At 37.7% G+C, this 23,021-nt stretch overlaps 1 protein-coding gene across 3 annotated transcripts in view; it reads left to right on the top strand.

Moving 5' to 3' along the window:
- Positions 1 to 19,165, top strand: part of smarca2 (SWI/SNF related, matrix associated, actin dependent regulator of chromatin, subfamily a, member 2) — a 39,361-nt gene extending 20,196 nt beyond the window's left edge. For 2 of the 3 annotated variants that reach the window (XM_027138282.2, XM_027138283.2), the window contains exons 17-35: positions 396 to 462; positions 1,299 to 1,409; positions 1,542 to 1,784; positions 1,934 to 2,047; positions 2,168 to 2,275; positions 2,356 to 2,442; positions 2,549 to 2,595; positions 2,773 to 2,939; positions 3,180 to 3,343; positions 4,263 to 4,490; positions 9,611 to 9,682; positions 9,856 to 9,933; positions 10,077 to 10,295; positions 13,566 to 13,783; positions 15,358 to 15,463; positions 15,814 to 15,915; positions 16,377 to 16,497; positions 16,990 to 17,126; positions 18,191 to 19,165. In XM_027138282.2, coding sequence (XP_026994083.1) covers positions 396 to 462; positions 1,299 to 1,409; positions 1,542 to 1,784; positions 1,934 to 2,047; positions 2,168 to 2,275; positions 2,356 to 2,442; positions 2,549 to 2,595; positions 2,773 to 2,939; positions 3,180 to 3,343; positions 4,263 to 4,490; positions 9,611 to 9,682; positions 9,856 to 9,933; positions 10,077 to 10,295; positions 13,566 to 13,783; positions 15,358 to 15,463; positions 15,814 to 15,915; positions 16,377 to 16,497; positions 16,990 to 17,126; positions 18,191 to 18,226 — 2,425 coding nt within the window. In that variant the 3' untranslated portion in view covers positions 18,227 to 19,165. The remainder of the gene's footprint in view (positions 1 to 395; positions 463 to 1,298; positions 1,410 to 1,541; positions 1,785 to 1,933; positions 2,048 to 2,167; positions 2,276 to 2,355; positions 2,443 to 2,548; positions 2,596 to 2,772; positions 2,940 to 3,179; positions 3,344 to 4,262; positions 4,491 to 9,610; positions 9,683 to 9,855; positions 9,934 to 10,076; positions 10,296 to 13,565; positions 13,784 to 15,357; positions 15,464 to 15,813; positions 15,916 to 16,376; positions 16,498 to 16,989; positions 17,127 to 18,190) is intronic. The other variant, XM_047818169.1, reaches the window with a different exon arrangement.
- Positions 19,166 to 23,021: the final 3,856 nt, after the last annotated feature.

Genomic DNA, 23,021 nt, shown 5'->3' with positions numbered 1-23,021 from the left:
AAATCCAAGATGTTATATTCAGCTGTATAAACTCCAAGAAACAGAGATGTTCACAGCATGAGAATTTTCTGCATGGCTAAATCAACATGCAGAAAATCCCACCCCTTCATAATTACACACTGTCCTTATCATTTGTGTCTGAATGGTTTTCTAAATGAGCAAAAAACCAATCTGAATCACTACGATCCAAAATTAACTAAGACATAAAGCGCTTCTGCTTTAACATAGCTGTTACAACACTTTTTTGTAAGTGTTGTTAAATGCGTTAGCTGCGTAGTTGCAGTGCAAAAAACACTAGCAAACAAGGAAACATTTGTTGGTTTATTTGGGTATGAAGGGAGTTACACAGATCATTTTCGAATGCATTGATTGATTATTTTTCTCTTTTCTTATAGGACTTTGTCCAACTGGGTTTATGAACTTGACAAGTGGGCTCCATCCATTGTGAAAATAGCTTACAAGGTATGAATTTGCTGCTAACAGTCCAGGCATAACATATAACTGTCTCTCTTTTAAATGTTTGTTTGGTATGCCATTATTGGGAATACTTTAGGCATTGCTGTGCTTAGAATGGCCTCTTCTACCCAAAAAGGAATTTGATTAAAGGTAAAAAGATTACATCTTGTTCTAGTCTATTTATAATCTCAGGCAAGGATCCCCATACCATTGTCAAGCCCATAGCCAAGGCTATAAAGCCTATTCAGTCACAGGCTTTACAAATAATATAGGTGAAATCTCACAATCTTCTTGCGCTGTTTGTTCAGCAAATATCTGCTGAATGAGGAGACACAGAAAGAGGTGCATGCTTGCATGCTTTAAAGAAATACGAAGAAGGATGAATTGGATTCCAATTTTATCGCTGCTCCAGCATTTGAGGATTTCTATAAAAAAAGGATTTCTATAAAAAAAAAAAAAGGCTGCCTGCTTTACCCTCTTTGTCTAAATGTGTAAAGGGTTAATCCAGGAGATTATTGGGTTCTCCAGAGGACCTACTTGTGTTTTTTTTTTTCCCCCGCATGTAATCTTCAGGCCTGGCAGTCAGGAGATTGGTGGAATCTTTACTTCCATCTCTCTCCTGACTGACTCGCACGCTTAAGTATTAAAGTTAGTAGACAACTACAGCTAGATCACTGCTGTTATTTTGAGAATGTCAGTCTGTTACCCGAAAACGGTATTTTTCAAGTTAAATAAATATTTATTTTTAATTACTTACTTACTTACTGAATTAATTAATTATTACTGACTGTCTGTCAGTCATTCTGTTTATCTCTCTATTCATTTATTTCTTTTTGTGAAAGGGCATGCCATCGATGAGAAGGTCATTAGTGCCTCAACTTCGTAGCGGGAAGTTCAACGTCCTCATAACCACATATGAGTACATTATCAAGGACAAACAGATTCTAGCTAAGGTAAGCGCATGCAGTAAGTTACACACAAACAGGCTGGTTTTGCTTTTGCTAATGTACCTTATTCTGGTAAAAAAAAATAGAGCAAATCAAGTATTTCTCTACATCTTTGTGTATTATTCTTTTATTTTTAAGATCCGCTGGAAGTACATGATCGTGGATGAAGGGCATCGTATGAAGAACCACCACTGCAAGCTTACACAGGTGTTGAACACACATTACGTTGCCCCACGCAGGCTTTTGCTGACCGGTACTCCTCTGCAGAACAAACTGCCTGAGCTTTGGGCTCTGCTCAACTTTCTCCTTCCCACAATCTTTAAAAGTTGCAGCACCTTCGAGCAGTGGTTCAACGCTCCATTTGCAATGACTGGGGAAAGGGTAAGATAATCTTTTAGCTCTCAAGGATGCTACTCTTTGATCCCTACTCTATCTGCCTGCATTTTCATGAATAATATTATCGTTTTCTTTATCCTGTGAGTGCACATTATAAGCCAACAAAGGTTGTAATAGTAACAAATTTGTAACAGGTGGATCTAAATGAAGAGGAGACCATCCTGATCATCCGCCGTCTTCACAAAGTGCTGCGCCCATTCTTGCTTCGTAGACTAAAGAAGGAAGTTGAGTCTCAGCTGCCTGAAAAGGTGATGGCTAACTACTGTAGATAGTCACTACGTTAATTCGATCATACCAGGATCTCATCTTTATCTCTCAGTTTATTGTATTTATTTAAAGTTTTCTTTAAATGCCCCCTTACTTTGCAGGTGGAGTATGTGATCAAATGTGACATGTCAGCTATCCAGAAAGTTCTATACAGGCACATGCAAGCCAAAGGCATTTTGCTTACAGATGGCTCAGAGAAAGACAAGAAGGTAAGTGAAAGAAAGTGCAGGAGAGTTTTTGCTTAGTCTGTTTGCATTCATGATCCTTATTTTACCTTCATCTGCCACAGGGTAAAGGAGGGGCAAAGACTCTGATGAACACCATCATGCAGCTGAAGAAGATTTGCAACCACCCTTATATGTTCCAGCACATTGAGGTAAGTGCCAGCTGACAAACTGCTGGAATGCAAAGTGCATCCAAATGTCTCACTCTTGGAAGGTGTCTTTAACTGTACACACTCCATTTTCTGTCTCCCCTTTTAGGAATCTTTTGCAGAGCACTTAGGCTTCCCAAATGGCATCATCAATGGGTGAGCAGTTTTTAAATTAAACCCAGTCTTTCGTAACCTCAATAACAAGCCAAAGGGATTAGTTATGACCTGATTCGTATTTGGGTTACAAAACCTGTCGCTGCCTTCCGCTCTGCCAATCTGCAAGTGGTCTGCCATGGGTGAAGATTTATGAGATGTTCTCTTTTTGTCTTACAGTCCTGATCTGTATCGTGCTTCGGGAAAATTTGAGCTGCTGGACCGCATCCTGCCTAAGCTGCAGGTCACGAATCACAGAGTGTTGCTCTTTTGTCAGATGACTTCCCTAATGACCATCATGGAGGACTACTTTTCCTACCGCAACTTCCTCTACCTACGTCTAGACGGTGATCAACACATTATTTCGTTTTACCAAATAAGCAAGTTGAAGGTTGTCGAATAACACGTGCAATGAACAACTGTTGACGATCATCTGAGTACTTTAGAATCTTGTTTTCACTTCAATTCATCAGTAGGTGTTTTAGCTTATATAAATTTTAATGAGGAAAGTGTTATATATATACTAAACATAGTTGGGTTCCATTGCTGGTTCAAGCCAGGAAACTTTTTTTGGTCTCGTTTTCCAGGAACAACCAAGTCCGAAGATCGTGCTGCACTGCTGAAGAAGTTTAATGATGAGGGATCTCAGTATTTCATCTTTCTGCTGAGCACCAGGGCAGGGGGTTTGGGCCTCAACCTGCAGGCTGCTGACACTGTTGTCATCTTTGATAGTGACTGGAATCCCCACCAGGTTTGACTTTAGCTGACTGAAGATATTAAGAGTTATTGAAAACTTAGAGCTTAGCTCCCATCAGCTATTTAATAGATTTTAATAATAATAATAATAATAATAATAATAATAATAATAATAATAATAATATATATTTTTGGATAAAGATTTGGAAAAAGTTGCATCATCTGAGGGTTACTTATATTCAGGCTAAAGTTAACACTCTGTTTGTCTGGGTTTGACATTTAAAAACATTTAAATTCTCCCAATGAACCCATTACTACTGTAGTTTTATATTTACAGCATTTGGCAGCCGCCCTTATCCAGAGCGACTTACCTATACCTCATTTATACAATTAAGCATTGCAGAGTTAGCGGCATTTCTCAATGGCATTTTAATGGTGCTGGGGTTTGAACTCATGACCTTCTGAACAGTAGCCCAGCACATTAACCGCTGAGCACAAAATATGAAAGCTAGTCAGCCAGCTTCACCTTCTTGAGCTAGCTACGTAGTATGCCTGATAATGGCCTACATAATTGCTAATGATTAATAGTTTGACCTTCTCTGTAACAGTCACCAGTGAGGATACCTGCTATATTCAACCTAGTAATGAAACCCTTTGTTGAGTTCACTACTTGTGCACTGTTTACGGAAAGATTTAGATTTCATTCAGTACAGATGTTTATTCTGAATACTTAATATATCTCAGTTGTTTACAGTTCTTCTGATGTTTGGGTGTGTACAGGAAATAAAATGAAGAGGAAAATAATTTAACAGGGACTAAAAATGCCTATTTATTACATATTTTCAAAAAAATCTTTAAAACACTGATTGAATGATTGTGAAACAAAGAAAACATAAGGGTTACGTTTCATCACAATGCATGGAAATAACGTTTCTAGTTGCACCGACTCTTTGGAATGCTCTTTCCGTCTTTAGGATTTGCAGGCTCAGGACCGTGCTCACCGAATTGGACAGCAGAACGAGGTGCGCGTGCTGCGTCTCTGCACCGTCAACAGCGTAGAAGAGAAGATCCTCGCTGCTGCAAAATATAAACTTAACGTTGATCAGAAGGTCATCCAGGCCGGCATGTTTGACCAGAAATCCTCTGGTCACGAGCGCAGGGTTTTCCTGCAGGCCATCTTGGAACACGAGGAGCAGAATGAGGTGAGCCAATAGGAAACCGACAAAGAAACAACCTTGGTACAGTTGTGCTCAAGTTTGCATACCTTTTGAAGAAGTTGCACGATGTGTACCATTTTTTTTTTTAAAGAAAACGTGAGTGAGAAGGCAAAACAAATGTATTTTCTTTCTTATAAGTTAATATGTAAGGCAAACAAAATGGCACAATCATCAAACCAAGCATAACAAAAAAGAAAATAAGGAAATAATTTCTGTCCAAAAGTTTGCATATCTTTAGTCCTTAATATCGTGTATTGCCCTCATTACCATCAATGATGGCATGCAGTCTTTTGTAATAATTGTGCACGAGGCCCTTAGGTCTCCCAGGTGGTATAGCTGCCCATTCTTCTTGGCAAAATGCCTCCGGTTCCTGTAAATTCTTTGGTTGCCTTGCACAAACTGCAAGTTTGTGATCTGCCCAAAGTGGCTCGATGATATTGAGGTCAGGAGACTGCGATGGCCGCTCCAGAACCTTCGACTTTTTCTGCTGTCGCCAATTGGAGGCTCGACCTTGCCTTGTACTTTGGATGACTGTAATGTCGGTGCATCCAAGAGCGTCTCATGCTCCAGCTTTCTTGCTGTAGAATCCAAATTGTCTGCAAGTATTTTCTGATAACATGCTGCATTCATCTTGCCATTAAACTTCTCTGTGCCATTGGAGATCACACAGCCACTGCTTTACAGTGGGGATGGTGTACTTTTCACCGTAGGCTTTGTTGACTATAAAGTTGAGACAATAAAATTCAATTTTGTCTCATCACTCAAAATGACTCTGCTCCAGAAGCTGTGAGTCTTGTCTAGGTGCTGTCTGGAGTACTGAAGGTGGGCCGTCTAGTGGCATGGGCGCAGTAATGGCTTTCACCTGGCAACTCGACCATGCAGGTCATTTGTCTTCAAGTACCTCCTTATTGTGCTTCTTGAAACACCACCACCACTTTTTTTCCAGAGCAGCCTGTATATCTCTCGAAGATGTTTGTGGGTTTTCTTTGCATCCCGAACAATTCAAATTTTTCTTGGTCTTCCTGACAGTGGCTTAGTATCAACAGAAGCTCTTATTTTCTGCCTCTTTATCAGCTTGAACAGTACTGACTAGTATTTAAAAAGTGAGATATCGTTTTCCTTTTCTACTTCACTTTGATAGCCATTTAAACCTCATGTGTCAACCTGTGTGTGGCCAAATATTCAAGGATACGTTAATTTACGATGAGGGTTCTTTAGGAGGTTTCAGTTATCATTAGGTTTTAAAAAAGAAGTCGAACAACTGTGTGATAATTTATGAGTTCACATGACCACTATCCTTAAATAAGAAAAAAATCTTTTGCATTATCAAGTCATATTTTCCAAATAAATGCCATGGTTTAACAATTTCTTCTTTAAATGATATTGAAATTAAAAAACGCAGTGAAACCTGCTACAAGAAGATTCATCCACACACTGATATGACACCCGAAAATATTTCGATATATGCCACCAAAACACAGGTAATAGCTCTACCTGGTTGTGCACAAGTTTTTCAACAGGCCTTTCCTGAGCACTGGTGTTGCTAAACTGAGGATGTTTGGTTCAAGTATTTTTGCAGGAAACTAGAATGATAATGTGGATTTTGAAATGCAGGGGTCCAGAGCATATTTGGGATAGTGAACGTGTGTTGAGGTGGGATAATGGAGCTCTTGATTAGAGTCTTGGTCTGAGATCACAGTTATGCTGAATGCCGTAAACACCTCCTTTTTTCAACAGCCTGTGGTCTTAACCATCACATTTTTTAGAACTGGTCCTGCTTTATTTACTAAAATAAGAATTAAAATATTAATTCTTAAATAAAAAATTAATTCTCTGTTGAGATGGATTACGATTAAAATTGAGTGACCATAGATTTTTAATCAATTTCATATGTGAACAAAACACCAAGCGGTCAGTCTCACTGCTTATATACATTTACTTTCAACAGGACTTTTCTTTTTCCATGTAGCAATTTTTAATAAATGGACTTTTTATTTGACAGTATGCAATAACTTAATATATTAAAGTATACCTACAGTATGTATGGCAGCTATACATTCATCCAAAGAATTTATTCTTAATATGAACAGTCCGTTTTTCCAGCCATTCTGATGCTCAGATGCTCTACAGTAGCTTTTCATAGAGCTTCTTTTCTCTGTCCAGCCTTTCCATATACTGTAAATCCTCCCAGAACATCTTGATTGGGTTTCTGGTAGGTTGAATTCGATTAAGATCAGGCAGTTCTATTAAGGACAACACTGCGAACTTCCTCTGATATGGTGTTAAATGTGTGTGGAAAAGTTTAACTTGCCTACCTTGGCTGCAACTTTAGACTTAGTAGAAAGAATGCAAATAAATTGTTAGTAAGTAGTAGAAGTAATTACTGAATATTAAATATTTTGGCCATAGATAGTAGTAAGATAATAGTATTACATAAAAAAACTTATGGGGGGGAACGGTGGCTTTGCTCACACCCCCCCTCCAGGGTTGGGGGTTCGATTCCCGCCTCCGCCTTGTGTGTGTGGAGTTTGCATGTTCTCCCCGTGCCTCGGGGGTTTCCTCCGGGTACTCCGGTTTCCTCCCCCGGTCCAAAGACATGCATGGTAGGTTGATTGGCATCTCTGGAAAATTGTCCAGAGTGTGTGATTGTGTGTGAATGAGAGTGTGTGTGTGTGTGCCCTGCGATGGGTTTGCACTCCGTCCAGGGTGTATCCTGCCTTGATGCCCGATGACGCCTGAGATGACCCGAGAAGTTCGGATAAGTGGTAGAAAATGAATGAAAAAACTTATAGTTTTCTTTGTATAAAATATATAAAATATAGTGTATAGTAGGATAGTATTTATAGTAGTAGGCCACTAAAGGTTTTTAAATTATATTTAGATTTTTATTATAATAGGAAAGCTGCTAACTGGGATATGAAGTAAATAAGCAGCCATAGCGTTATAGTACATTATATTATCCTAGTGAGGACATTTTTCCTGCTCCTCTCTCTCTCTCTCTTTTCCCCTCTGCCCCCCCCCTCACTCTCTCTCTTTCTGTCTCTCTCATTTGCATCACATTTAAGGTCTAAATGATGGCCCTATCAATTTTAAAGCTTCATTACTGTCTGAGTGTAATATTAGTTTTCTTGCTAGTTTTATGATTGGCTAAAGGTTTCAGGAAAATGTAATAACTCGCAATCTAAATATACATGACACAGCTAGCATACCTTGAACTTAGATTGAAATCTGTCACAGTTCACCGGTATATAATTAAATCTGTAAATCCTGTGTGAATTTAAAATGAGCTTCCATTATTATGTAACTTTTAAAAGGTATAACTGTTTAAATGCATAAATTATGAAACAAGCACTTATTACACAAAGTCTAAAATTAGGACAAAAGGAAAGTGGAGGCACTGTGACAGAATTATTAGTCCGGTCAGTGTTCAGATCTGTAAATAGACTTATATTCTCAACAAGAAAAGTGGTTTGCTTTCTTAAAAGGTTTATCTTTGTGTTCTTTATTTAAATGTCATATAGAGTTTTTGTGTCACAACCAAACCAACATATAAGATTTATATCCTTGGTTTATAAGGACCAGGTAATACGAACAATCCAATGCTGCAGCCCTATATACGTTTACAGCATTTCAGAGCAGTTGAGGCTTGAGAGCCTTGTTTAATGGCCCAGCAGTGCCAGCGGTGAGATTTGAACCCATAATCTTCTGATCACTATTCCAGTGTCTTAACCACCATTATGGCACCTTTCAAGGAATGGGATACATTAGGCAGAGCATAAGTAAACAGTCTAAAAAAGTGAATGGCTAAAACCGAGAGGCTTGGAAGGCGCCATGTAACGCGGTTATGTCCACTAGATTCATTAGGACTCCATAAAGACTGTCTTGAAACTCTAAACTACATTGACATGCCGCTCACGGCACTTCGCATTCTTACTAACGTACTTGCACATTTTTGGCAGCTTTCTGTACACACTGCTTAGTTTTAACTTCAGTTCTGTTGTACACAGATTACCTTCCTTCTATTTCTAATTTTTTTTAATGCACAGGCTAAGGACAGGTCAGGTTGCCTTCAAGATGAAGGCTGTTACATATTTTATAATTAATCGATTCCTTGCTTGATTTATTCATTCATTTTTATTTGTTTTTTAAAGTATTTATTTTTCTTTTATCTACACTAACGCATTAAATACCGACTGTTAAAAAAAAAAAGAAAGTGTTTCTCCCTTTCCTAGGTTTGTGTCTTAGTATATTTGATCAGAATTAAAAAATAACTCACTTTTATGAGGTTTATTCAACACATTTATTGGAAAATGAATTAGAAACTGCTTAGACTGAGCGAGAGAGCTGTGATTGGTAGGCAGCAGACCTCATCACAGTCAAGCTCCTGCAGGTGATCAGAACAATTCTAGGCATATTTGTATGTAAATTTAAATTTGTATGCACAACTACAATATCTGTAAATGCAGTATATGTTATATAACCTATACTAATACTTTCCTTATCTTGTCTGTCTTTGTTAGCCATATTCTCATTTTTAGGTGCTGGGGGGGGGGGGGGGGGTATTGAGTTATTCTAGTGCGATTACAGTTTTTGCTGTTTTAATGTGAATGTTTTATTTCGATGATGGTGTGTATCAGGGCAGCATTTCACTTTTATCACAATATATGCAGAAAGACATGAAACACAACACATATGCCTGGGTAATAACACCCATTAATCTCTTTTTAACATTTAGTTATGAACACAGAGTGAAACACACCATATTTTGTCCAGCAAATTGCAGCCCATGTCAGTATTCATCTATAAGTGAGCAGAGTTTCCCTTTGAAATGCCTGTTTTCTGGTCATCAAGAGCTCTTGAACAGACAAGATTGACCTGTAATTTCAGTTAGATGTACAGATGAGAGTTCATTTTAGTGATTTGTTCATCTTTAGCACATGCTTTATCATGGCAAAGGCTATAGTTCATCCACTATCTGTATATTTGACACACAATAGGGATACAACCTGGGTGGGAGTTCCATACATACACAGCCCATACAATTACAGACAATTTAAATGAATTAGACTAACAGTTGGTTTTGGGGATGTAACTAATCCACACAGACAGTAATCAACTCTCAGGACCAATCCAAGGACCCTGGAGCTTGGACTGTACCTGCTCCACTGCTTTTACAGGTTTTTACAGGAATTTACATATTTACTTGTGTTTGCCATGTGATTTTGTTCTAAACCCTTGTTATAGTCATAAAAAAACTGAGCAGTGTCTTAACACAGTTTTTAAACAAGACAGACATTTGCCTCACTTCAGCCGTTATAATTTTTATTTGTGTATTTTATTATAATATCAGGAGGAAGATGAAGTTCCAGATGATGAAACGCTAAATCAAATGATTGCCCGTAATGAGGATGAATTTGAGCTTTTCATGGTAAGAATGGCATGATCACTTCCAGCAAGAGTGTGTAATATTTATATCCATGTGTGGGTGTATGTGTGTATCTATATCAGTTTAAAATGCTTCATATAAGTTTAACAGCAAGCCATGAGGATAAAATTGTCTTGTTCCTTTAGCGCATGGACCTGGATCGCCGTCGCGAAGATGCGCGTAACCCTAAGCGTAAGCCTCGTCTAATGGAGGAGGACGAGCTACCGTCTTGGATAATTAAAGACGATGCTGAGGTGGAGCGGCTCACCTGCGAGGAAGAGAAAGAGAAGATGTTCCCTCGTGGATCACGTCACCGCAGGGACGTGGATTACAGCGACACGCTGACTGAGAAACAGTGGCTGAGAGTAAGGCCAAAATTTCACCTAATTTTTTTACTAATTGAAAGGTAGCACTGTGAAGATATTGAGATGTCATTCTGTCTCCAAACCTAGCCTCTAGTGTAGTCCAGGTCTTGATGTAATATTTAATTGAAACTAACAGAATCGTCTGACTTTGTTGTAAAGAACAAACCGTTTAAAAAGGTGCCCTGCTAATGTACTAAAATCAGCACATGCAATCATGTTAACATCTGCAGAAATTTGTTAACCAGGCAGATTTACAGAAATGACCTACAGATCATAGATTCTGTCAGATGAGCAACATTTACTATATTATATATATTGGACAAAATGATGTGTAGAAGAATCTCTCCTCAATAGAGAAAGGATTACTCTAAATCACCTCATTGGTTTACGTTGACTTATATATTAAGTCCAACATATACCATATATACAGTATATATGTGCACTCTCAGGCTGTGATTGGCCGAACACAGACACGGCAAGTGCAGTTTTATTCACAGTGGATACGTGAAGCAGTCTTTAAATGCAGGAATGGTGCAATAAAAAGCTTTAACTTAAGTGTTGGTGGTGTGGTGCAGAGCTTCAGAGACTCTGCGACAAGGTGGGACCCAGAAAGCTGCGGACAAGAGGAGGAAAAAAACACAGATATGTCCTCATGCCGCACTCTTCCTTACTTTCACAGTAGTGAAAATGTTGCTCTTTGCTTCAGCACTGGCGATGTTGAAATGGCATTGTCCATACAGTACCCAGCCTGTAGCACAGTGAAGTGCAAAGAAATACAGCTGAAAAGAGGCAGTGCAGGCCTCGTCTCACAATATATAAGTTGCCATACATATTGAGTCACTCTGGAGCTTTGTATGAATCAAAGTCCAAATACATTTACATTCACCAGATATTCTGGGTTTGAACATATTTCTCTCGCTCTTGCTCTTGCTCTCTCTCTCTCACTGATCTGGACCATGTTCTCAGGTTTAATCATTATAAATCCTATTCTTTAAAGAAATTATTGCCTTTCATAATAAATCTTCATTGCTAATTGTTATATTATAACTGAATATTTTTGTAACATCAATTACTTATGTGTAACTTTGAACTTGTTCATTTACACTATTACATTATTATTCTTTCTGCACCTCACACAACAGAATACATCTCAATAAATGAATTCTTTTTTTTTTTTGCAAACAATATTTTGCATATTGTTGAATAGAGAGAATCTAATTAGATATCTTTCCCAACTCGTGTTACTCTCTCTATTCTTTTAGTGCGTAATTGTCTCTGTGACATGACTGAAAAGCACTTCTCAGACAGTCCTGCAAATGAAACAACATAAATTAGCCCAAACAGGCCATCTGACATCTCATTAAAAACCGGCTTGTTTTGCACCTCCATTTCCCTGAGACACACATCCTTGTTAGATGCCAGCTCACGTTCTTGTTTCCTAGTTTGCTCTGAACCTGCCCCAAGAAGCCAAGCTCTAGTGAAGAAAGTTGAGAGACTTGGACATAGTACATTTGGGCAGAGACTGGATGAGCGGCACAAAAACTGTTTGTTGTTTGTTTATTCAGATTGTCATTATTACAGTATGTTGTTTTGACTGAGATGAAGATCTTATCTTGGGAGTCAATCTAGCATAAATCCGAGTGGTTTTGTGAAAGTAGTTTTCATACAACCGTACATGAAGCATTATAACGTGTTTTTAGATTCTCATGGCTCACTGAGTTTGTAAACAGTCTGAATTACAATAAGCCTTATTGAGACGTTGTACAAGTTCAATATAAAAGCTAGACAACATCTTGATGTAATCGTTCATGCTAAGACCACACCACACATAGAAAGTTCCAGAGGAAATTATCGATAATATCTCTCTCTCTCTCTCTCTCTCTCTCTCTCTCTCTCTCTCTCTCTCTCTCTCTCTCTCTCTCTCTCTCTCTCTCTCTCTCTCTCTCTCTCTCTCTCTCTCTCTCTCAGAGCAGTCCTGCATCCTTATAATAAACTGCATGTTCAGGGGATTTTGTGTCGTAATCCTTCCCTTCTCCTTTCACACACAATTTAGTAACGCGTTTTAATGTGACGAAAGCCGAACGTGTATTTCAGCCTGGAAAATAAGCTTCATCTTGTTTCTTGTTCGTTGTAGTTCTGCGGTGAAATATAACCGCCTTGTAGTCATTTAAGGTTTTAGGATTCCTCAGAATCTCAGAAAAGTTGCAGCGTTTAATCGATTTAAAATGAAAGAGCTTGAGCGTTTAGACAAGGGCACACATTCAATTTTGTGTGTAGTGACCTTCTGTTTCGGGTCTGTTGTCCTCCTGATTAGTTCTTGAAATCGAACGGTCTAGCCACACAGTACCTGCAATACATCATTAGGTCTGGAACACTGCTAGCATCTCCTTACTATGATAACCTTGGATTATTTGCCTCCTTGTCTAAGCACTTGGCTTCATCTTCAGCAGGTGTGTTGAAGTAATAGACAAGAGCAGAATTTGATTGTTATGATGGATCTATTATGTGCTGGAATTCAAGCCCAAACATGAAAGTTTAAAGGTCATTACAAGATAAAGAGTTTTACCCAGAGTCCTTTTTTTCCTTTTTAAAGTTTATTTCAAGTTTTTTTAATGTATACTATACTTAAAGTATTACTAATAGGCATTAGGTCCCTAGAAATGAATCACAATCCATATAGAGCCAGCTAGATTTGTGCACCATGGATATGTACATTCTCCAAGCCTTATATCTTCTGCCTTGTATCTCATGGTGTGCACAGAAATGTTGTGAAATTATTGTACATTCAGGAATGAATATGAATCAAGTGAAGTAAATTAAACTGGCCTAGTCATATCGCATCTTCTTAAAACAGAAATAACGTCTGTTTTGTGTTATTTGAATCTGGAAATCAAAAGCATGTCGAAGAGAGAAAATCTTCGCACTATGGAAGCAGTTAGGATTATCACTGCATTGTTATTCTCAACAAATGAATACATTTTAATATAGAACCAGAAAAAACATACTGTATGTGAATATTTTCATCACATATGCTTTCTTATACGCTTGGTGAAATTTGCATTTTTTGCAGGATGTTATGTAATCTTTTGTCTTCATGCTGTGTAATGAAATATAAATATAAATAAATTTGTTTCCTGTATTACACATGTGCACTTTAGATTTATATTTGTATTTGATTATGAAATCAATTTTTTCTCTACCTTTGCTATTGTCCTACTTATAAAATTTGTTTACAAGTTTGTAAAGCTTCTCGTGTGTCTGGTCCCACAGGCCATTGAAGATGGCAACCTGGAGGAGATGGAAGAGGAGATCCGTCTGAAGAAGCGCAAGCGCAGGAGACACGTAGACAAAGGCAGCCGACGTGAGGACAGCGACAAGGCGAAAAAGAGGAGGGGAAGACCTCCGGCCGAAAAGCTCTCTCCCAACCCCCCCAAACTCACCAAACAGATGAGCGCCATCATTGACACTGTCATCAACTACAGAGATGGGTATGAGTGTATAGAAATTTATTTCTCCTGTGTGTGACTCAGATCTTCCTCTGTCTCACATTTGATCTCTCTTATTGTTTTGACTGTCAAAAAAAACTCTTTATCAATTTACCCCAGTCAAAACACTAACAGGGGAAGCCAAGAACGTTTCATTTTATTGCAGGTTATGTAACATACTGAGGCACACATACTCTGATATTTTTGTCCCCTTTTATGGAAAGATGGGACGTCTGTGATGTTGTACTGAATGGACCGTGCTTACTTCACAAGGTGCTGATATTTTTCTGCATGGCAGTGGTGACCTGTTTTAACTGTATATAATTAAGATGAGATTGACATCGATTAGTAGGGAATATCACATAGGGTTTGCCTGGCAGTTCTGCCATGTAGCTAAGGAAGTCTGGGGCCACTTGCTATAAGGATTGAGTAAGCACCATTTGTCAGTCAAGTGGAACAACAGGCAGGACACGTTAGCACTAAGGTCATGCATGGTCCGACACTTTAATTCTAGCTCACGCTGCATTGTCGTGTCTCCATGGTTACAGCATATATGGTTCCTGCTCATTTTGACCAAAACTGAACTTATTGATATATCTCAGAGGTTGATTCATATTGTTTATACTCATTCCAAGCAAGTAAGCCTAAAACATTTAAAGATGCTTCTATAACTGTCCCTACTCCTGTTTACAAACGATTTGAGTTCTTAATTATACTCAGCACAATATTTATGGTAATTTTCTTGATTGTTCATAGTGTCACTAGTGGCAAAATGCTATTTCTTGGTCAATTCCATTTACTATCCCTATAGCTGATATAAAATAGGCCATGGAGTGTGAAGGTAAATGGTCATGAGTGTGATTATGAGTTATTTCTGAAAATCTCTTTCTAGAAGATAGAAGTATCCAGCAGACTGTAATTACACCAAAATGCCCTTTATTATAAATGTGCCCAGTGTCTCTGATACCTTTTCCAGTTTCTTTGTTGCTGTCTCGGGGTGTAGTTAAACATTATAGACCAAAATTTGTTCATCTCTGGATGATTTCCATTTTCGTATATAATTGTTTCTTTCACTTGTTGGGAATCTGCTCCTAAGACACAGAACAACTACAGATGCACTTTAAAGTTAGGTTTAAATTGTGCTATTGCCCAGACACAAGCTTCTAAATTGCTAATTCTCTTGTTACTAATTATCATCAGTCTTCCAGTCTGCTTACAGCAACAGTCAACTTCGTGAGCCATCTTCTGACCCATTGAAATTCACTAAAATAACAAATTAAAACTATAATGTATAAACAGAAATAAAATATAAATTATTAATCAATCCACGTCAGATTTGTTGTTTTAAAACGGCCTCTCGTGTACAAAGTAGATGCCGTGATTGCCAGAAGAAGTGTACTAAACTGAAATGTGTGGTGTTTAAAAACTGACATTAAATATCTTCATCCTATGCGTAACTTTTTGGTTCTCCACTGGAGCTGTGAAAATCAATCACGTTTTTTTTTTTTTTTTTAATTATTCTCCATCTAGTCCAGAGGAATCTTCTTAAAATAGGTTCTGTTCTCTCCAAATTACAGATCAGGCCGTCAGCTCAGTGAGGTGTTTGTACAACTGCCTTCCAGGAAAGAGCTCCCAGAGTACTACGAACTGATAAGGAAACCAGTGGACTTCAAGAAGATCAAGGTATGTTTTTAAAAAACAAACCAAAAAAAAAAACCAGGTAAAAGCAATGGCTACCTCCCTTTCTCAGATGTAACTCCATTCTCTAATAACATCCTTATTCACTGTTGTGACACATTATTAGATAGATAAAATCTTGAGTGACACTTCAATTACTCAGGACAGATAATCACAGGAACAAGCAGATATGTAAAATTAGGTTTTCAATTCACAACGAGACATTGAATTAATATGATGTTACTGGGTTCATTTCACTTGGAATATAAGGTTACGAGTGGACCATCTTTTTTTTTTTAGATGTTGTCATTTCCAATTCTAAGAGATGATTAAATCAGTGGTGTGTATATTTGTAGGACAGAGTGCGCAACCATAAGTACAGGAGCCTGGGAGATTTGGAAAAAGACGTAATGCTCCTCTGCCACAATGCTCAAACCTACAATCTAGAAGGCTCTCAGGTGAGTTTTTGAAAGCACATCTTATAGTTTCAGACCAGAAGTGCAGTTGGACTTGGTTCTTTAAATACTGGCCATATGAGAGTTGAGACTAACTTTCCACAGAATGTTCTTTTGCAATGTCGCGGAGCTTTTGCCAGGAAGTGCAGGTTTACGGGCCAAAATTCTCTACTCTGTAATTGATTCCATCATTTTATCTACTTCAAAATGCTCACATCTGTAAAGAGAATTTGTATTTCAACACAACTCCCTCTACATTCTTTGAGAACCAGGAATTTTTTGCATTCTGTGCCTCCACTAAACAGGTTATGTAGTTTTATTTCAGGCACGTTAACACAGCTTACACACTACACTTTTAAAAAAAACTTTAGAGGTTATCAAGCTTTGTTTCAGTCGCTTTTCAGATTATGTCTAACTTTTCCTTTATTAATGAATAATTGAGCTTATATGATGCCATCTTCTAGATCTTCGAGGACTCCATAGTCCTGCAGTCTGTATTTAGGAGTGCTAGGCAGAAGATTGCCAAAGAGGAGAGTGAGGATGACAGCAATGAGGAAGACGATGAGGATGAGTCCGATGCTGAGTGTAAGAAAAGATCTGATTTTTCCTGTTATGGCTCTATGACCAAGCATCATTTTATGGACTCCATGAATAACCAAACATATATCTTTTTTTTTTAAGACACTGATCTTAAAATTTCATAAAACATGTAGGGATTTCAAAATAAACTTAACACACAGCAACAGTGCGTTTGATTAATTTTGCATAAATGTTTCATGTGGTTGCATCAGCTTGAAACATTAGCATTTGCCTTATAAAACAACTAGGTTTTCCTTTTCATCACACAGAAGGCTTTAAGTTAACTGACTTAGAGTAACTTTGCTGCTCACTTTTGATGTCATTCTTAATGATTAATTTACTTGTTGGTGTGATTTCTGCCCATTGCAAGCATAAGGCCTGTGTCACGTTAGAAGCTAAAGAAAACGTAATTTTCACACACTGGAATTTTAAGGAAGATTGTATGTGTGGTAATATATTTTTTTTGGTTTATTTTTCGCAATATGGTTTCCACCCCAGCTAAGTCAGTGAAGTTAAAGATCAAGCTGAGCAAGCGGGAAGAGCGCAGCCAAGAAAGGGGGAAGAAGCGGCCGAGCCGGGTCAAGGCCAAGCCTGTGGTCAGTGACGACGACAGTGATGATGATCAGGAAGAGAATGTAGGTTTATCTCAAATCACCTTGCCACATTACAAACTACACATTCGAATACACCAGACTGCATATAGCATTATATTATTTGGTTGCATTGTATTACATTGACAGCACAAAAAATGTTTTTTCTTCTTCAGTCCAAATTTTCTGTTCCTGAATTTTTGACATTGCGGCACATAGCTTTGTTTTACGACCGTGTTCTTTGTGCTGTTTAAAAAAGGTGTCTCAGATGCTCGACATTTAGCAACATAGAAGGCTTAAAGTACTCACTAACAATTAATGTCATTTGTGGACATAATTCACTGAATCTGAGCCGAAATGTAATACGTGGGAATGCACACGTTGCCTAAATATGGAATCTGATCTGTGTTTACGTTACCTTTAGCTACCCTTCAAAACAAACACACTTATTTATTCAGTTTATTTTGATTCTAAAAGTAGATCGTCGCTCATATATTACATTTTTGTTGTTCATGGTTTACATGGGTCACATGGGTGTTATCACTACAGTAGTAAAACACACAGTTCATTAAAAATCTCAGATTTCTCAATCTTAAATAAAAACTGAAGAAAAAGAAACATAAAGCTTGTGTTGGTCAAGGCGACGCACTGACAACTCCATATTACAATCCAATGGGAACGGGATGTTCGTCTGAACGCATTTAGGTCTGACAGCCAGGCGTTTACTTCTGGCCATGTAGTGTATGAGCAGTGACTCATATTAATATACCAAGGAGGCAGTTATTGATATGGATCAAGATTTATTTGTTGTTCTGTCAGCATTTCGCCTCCCTCCTACTGTTCATCCTGATTTCATAATAGAGGCCCATGATCGTTCCTCACAATTTTTAATCCAGTCAGGATTAGAGCATCTGTTAATATTTGAGTGTAGCATTGGGCAACATGCTTTGTCTCGTTATCCCACACAAGTGTGACATGTGACAGCAGCCAAGTCTCTTGAGACCGGCTGTTAATCCTGAACTGCAGATTGTTGATTGTTGGTATTACAACTCTGATATGTACTTCCATCTGCCATCTCATCTTATTTGAAGTGTTGGTGTGTTTCACAGGAGCAGTCCGATGGCAGCCGCACAGAAGACGAGTGACCACAGACCTGTCTCTTCCTTTCTGTCATATGTTTCGTCTTGTTTTTGGGTCCATTGCCATCATACCTACTCATGTACCTTCCAAAGTCCTTGAAAACAATGCGACGTTTAGATCTGGATTGCTCTCGGTTCATTTGACAGTTTTGGAACATGTCTGTTTTATTTGTCTTTCATTTGGCTTCACCATAAGCAGCGTGACGATGAAACTGACCCTATGCGCTTGTACATGTTCTACCCATCTATAAATGTTTTTAGCACAGAAAAAAACACGTTCTACAGAAATCTCTGCTTAGATTGTTGCGATATAAATAGCAGTTCTCCTGCTTAAAATTTACATATAAAATATCTAAGATTTTTATCGAAATGATTTTATCAAGTAAACGGCACACTTGTGTCAAATAAATATCTTTGAATTTCATATACTCTAACATTTTTACCAGATGAGCTCATGGCCTTAAACTGAATAAACTCATATAATGTAGGTGCATTCAGTAGAGATGTTTAAACGTGGAAAGAATTTGACTATGATTTGGCCCACAGATAAACCTGTTGCAGTTTTAGTAGACACTTGAACAGAATTATCTTATACGTGACACTTCACTCTTGCTTCTGATGATCATGATAGCAGATTAATAGCAGCCGTCACAGCTCTAGATATTTTTATATTATCTTTTTCATAGATTTTAACTTTTGTTAAAATTCTGGATATTACAAAAGTACATTGTGTATTGCTATGAGCTTGCATTGACCAGTATTAGTGTCTGCTTTATCTGTCCTGATGTTTGTCCTTTTGTCCAGCAATCTCTTCTGTGTATCTTTATATATTTTTGCTTTATGCATGTCACCTTTTCTGAAGTGTCATAATCATTGCTTTCTTTGCACAGTGTCTTTGTGGTTGTATCACATACCCCAAAGCAAATAAATGTCACTGATTTTGAAGGTTTGCTGTATTTATGTAGTCTTTTGCCAAACTATTGCTATAAAGTTGGAAGTGAACAATGGTTACGGATCTCTTTGTATGCTGAGGCATTATAATTTCCCTTCAATGGAACTAAGAGGCCCAAAGCAGTTCCAGCATGACAATGCCCTTGTGTGCAACACGAGCCTCGCGAACACATGGTTTGCCAAAATTGAAGTATAACAACTCAAGGTTCAAGCACAGAGCTCTGACCTCAACCACACTGAACACTTTTGGGATGAACTGGAACACTGATTGCACCCATACCTTGAAATAGGTATATTGTCTCAAATAAGACAATAAGTAACATGCCTAAAAATAATCAGAATAATCTCATATTTATTAAAAAATATACATTCAAATGGAATTAAAGACATTTTTACACTAGTTATCAATTAGAAGCCTACGCATACATGAGGGAAGAATAAACATCTGCCATACAAGTCCTCGTAAATAAGATGTCACTATAGCAGCAATAATCCTGCGATATAATGGGCTTTTAACGACGTCAGACATTTCTATGTGATTATAATACTTTTCTTTGAATCAGCCAGTCTACCAGAAACATACTGATCCTATATATGTAATCTGAAATTCTTCTTGAAAAGTATGCTGCCTTTAAATGCTCTCGTAGTTCTACTTCCAGGCCAGGCATTTATAAGTACTCATTGAAACTAATGACTCTTTGTAATAACGTTAAATAATAATGCTACATGTTATACTCACCGTTTTAATAAATGACCGTAGCTGGCCTATAGTAAATGGCATAATGTTCAAGGTAATATACAGTACTTGGGATGGATCATTGATAATAAGAAATAAAATAATTTGACATGTCACAATCTGTTTTGAACCACTGAAAGATGGTCATAAAGCATCCATCATTGTCCTTACATACCCTGTCCTAGCCGAGCACCGGGGAACAGTAGAAAGGAAATCTTAGCCTCTACTTGCATCAAGCTAATTTTCCCCCCAAAGATCAAAAAGGCTCAATTTTAGTGTGAGTGATTGCACAATTTAAACGGAGCTGGACTAAGCCAATTTTGCCTGAGAGTCTGCAGCCATCCGTTGCTGCCCCTGTTTTTGTCGTGCACTTTGAAGTACAGAGCTGTTTAGATAGAGCTAAGCTTCTGAAAAAAAAAGAGATAAATTGGACGGTAATCCGTGTCTCAGCACCCGAGATGTCAGCTATAATGTCAGGTGCCAGTGCATTCCATGCTATTCCTCTGTAGCCTTTGTGAGTCCTTCAGATTGGTGGGAAACGTAGTCATGTATGATTGATATGAAAGAGCCAGGTGCTTTCTATTATTAAAAGTACTCGCATAAATCGATCCTTTGTATCTCTTGATTCAGCTGGCTTGGAAAGAAGCCAAGCAACTCAAATCTGCACCACTTGAAAAGGTACTAGATGGAATATGTTTCTCCATATCTAAGCACCGAGACACACTGTCCTCCAGCAGACCTTTATTCACAAGAATTTGCTGTTGGCAAAGAATGAAGAATCTTGGCTGGCTGTAAATTCGCAAAAGTGCTTTTTAGCCACTGGACAGCTTTTCACACCAGTGTTACAGACTGGTGTGATAAGTGAGACCCCGGGAACAAAAAATGATGAAAAGTAGATGGTTATAAACTGTTATTACAAGTTGCTCAACAATCTGCAGTTGGTGGAGTTGATTGCTATGAACTTTAAGTACTTCTGAGTGAAATCACAGCTTTGTTGCACTTATAGTGAAGACAATGCTAACAAAATGAAAGAGCATAATGTCGTATCTTTTGCATGATGCACTACACTCAACTGTGTTATTGTATAGTAACAAATGCTGTTGGAGCTTATGACTGTCATCAGCTGAAGCTGAGGCCTTTCACAGTACAGTAGTCTGGAGCACATAAATATTATAATTCGATTCAATTCAAGTTTATTTGTATAGCGCTTTTTACAATTGACATTGTCTCAAAGCAGCTTTACAGAACATTAACATAGAACAAAAGGTTATTATAAAGAATAATATAAAGATTAATAGAATACAAAATTCAAGATTAAGATAAGATAGATTTAGCTCACACTGTGTATGTATATATCCCCAATGAGCAAGTCTGGGTTGACTCAGGCAGCAGTGGCAAGGAAAAACTCCCTTAGATGGTAAGGAAGAAACCTTGAGAGGAACCAGACTCAAAGGGGAACCTCATCCTCATATGGGTGACACTGGGTATGGGTGTAATTATAAATATACAGTCAGATAGATCTCTGGATGCCTCAGGATTCGCTGGGACTGCCTTGTCTCAGTGGTCCAAAATCTTCATCGCACGGAAGACGATTAGAGCTGGTACAATTTCTGGATGCCTCGGGATGGGTAGAAAGAGAGAAGCAGTGGAGAGGGATTAACATATCTGCTGTTCATAATATTTGCAAATCTGATATAATAGTGCACAATATTATGGGATGTGTACATGTGTACGCCTGACTAAAGAGATGAGTTTTTAATCTACATTTAAACTGGGAAAGTGTGTCTGAGCCCCGAACACTATCTGGAAGACTATTCCAAAATTTGGGAGCTAAATATGAAAACGCTCTTCCGCCTTTAGTAGACTTACATATTCTGGGAACTACCAGAAGTCCCGAGTTTTGTGATCTACGAGAGCGTGAATGATTGTAACGTGTTATACCGGCATCCAAAATGTCCCTCAGGTTTTACATGTAATGATTCTGTGTAGAACCTTGCAGCAGAGTTTTTTCCTATTCACCAGCACGCCAAGAAAACACTATTAGGAAGCTAAGAACCCTTAACATCCCTTCATAAAGTTCTTGATTCTTTCAAGATTCCAAGTTTTTCTTTTTTGTTATTTATTTTTTCAGACACGCTCCGAAAAACCTATGTGTAGCACAGATGTGACTTTTGTGTCCATATCACTTTGGCTTTCAACTTATATTGATTTTATTTTTGTGCAAACTTGTAACTTTATCCCAGTGAAACAGTTTATGGTCAAAGGAAATGACAGAGTCCACAGAGACTGAGCACAATTTAAGAGTAGCAGATTGTTATCGAGGTTTTTTGTTTTTAATAACATTTTAGGGTGTCAACAATGTTACCATGTAAGAAAATAATTAGGAACATCTCCAGAGAATAGTCTAGCATAATAAAATAAAATACCCTACATTAGTGTTCAATTGGATTTAACTTTAGCTTTATAGTTTTTGTACCATAATGTTGCCAGTGTATTAAGTAATACACATTTAGCACATTTTAAAGCATAAAAAAAATCTGCACATACACAAATAAGAAGACATTGTAAACAAATGGCAAAAAAAGAGAAAACAATGGGAAAGAAGAAGTTGTATGGTCTGGTTTTTATCAGCAATCCGGTCTGTGCTGAACTCAGTTTCCGATGACCCATTAGTTCCTCAGGAGCTCTCGGTTGCACTATTATAAACTTGTAGAAATTACATTATTTACATTTACACTATTTACTGTCCAGTGTCACACAATCAATCTTCTGAACCTGGATCCTCTCAAGGTTTCTTCCTCATATCATCTCAGGGAGTTTTTCCTTGCCGCCTTCACCTCCGGCTTGCTCATTAGGTATAGGGATAGATATATAGTATTTTACATTTTAAGTTCATTTTTTAATTTTATACATAAATTAATTTTAAACTTTAATTGTATATATTCATTTACTTATTTATATCCTTATTTTCTTCTTCTTCTTTTTCTTTTTCTTCTTCTTCTTCTTCTTCTTCTTCTTCTTCTTCTTCTTCTTCTTCTTCTTATTATTATTATTATTATTATTATTATTATATTTTTCTCTCTCTTTTCTGTTTCCATACTACTGTAAAGCTAA

This window comes from Tachysurus fulvidraco, chromosome 9 (genome assembly GCF_022655615.1).
Source record: "Tachysurus fulvidraco isolate hzauxx_2018 chromosome 9, HZAU_PFXX_2.0, whole genome shotgun sequence".
In the NCBI taxonomy this organism is placed as follows: Eukaryota; Metazoa; Chordata; class Actinopteri; order Siluriformes; family Bagridae; genus Tachysurus; species Tachysurus fulvidraco.
The sequence above is the reverse complement of the archived record's forward strand: the minus strand, read 5'-3'. Positions and strand labels throughout refer to the sequence as shown.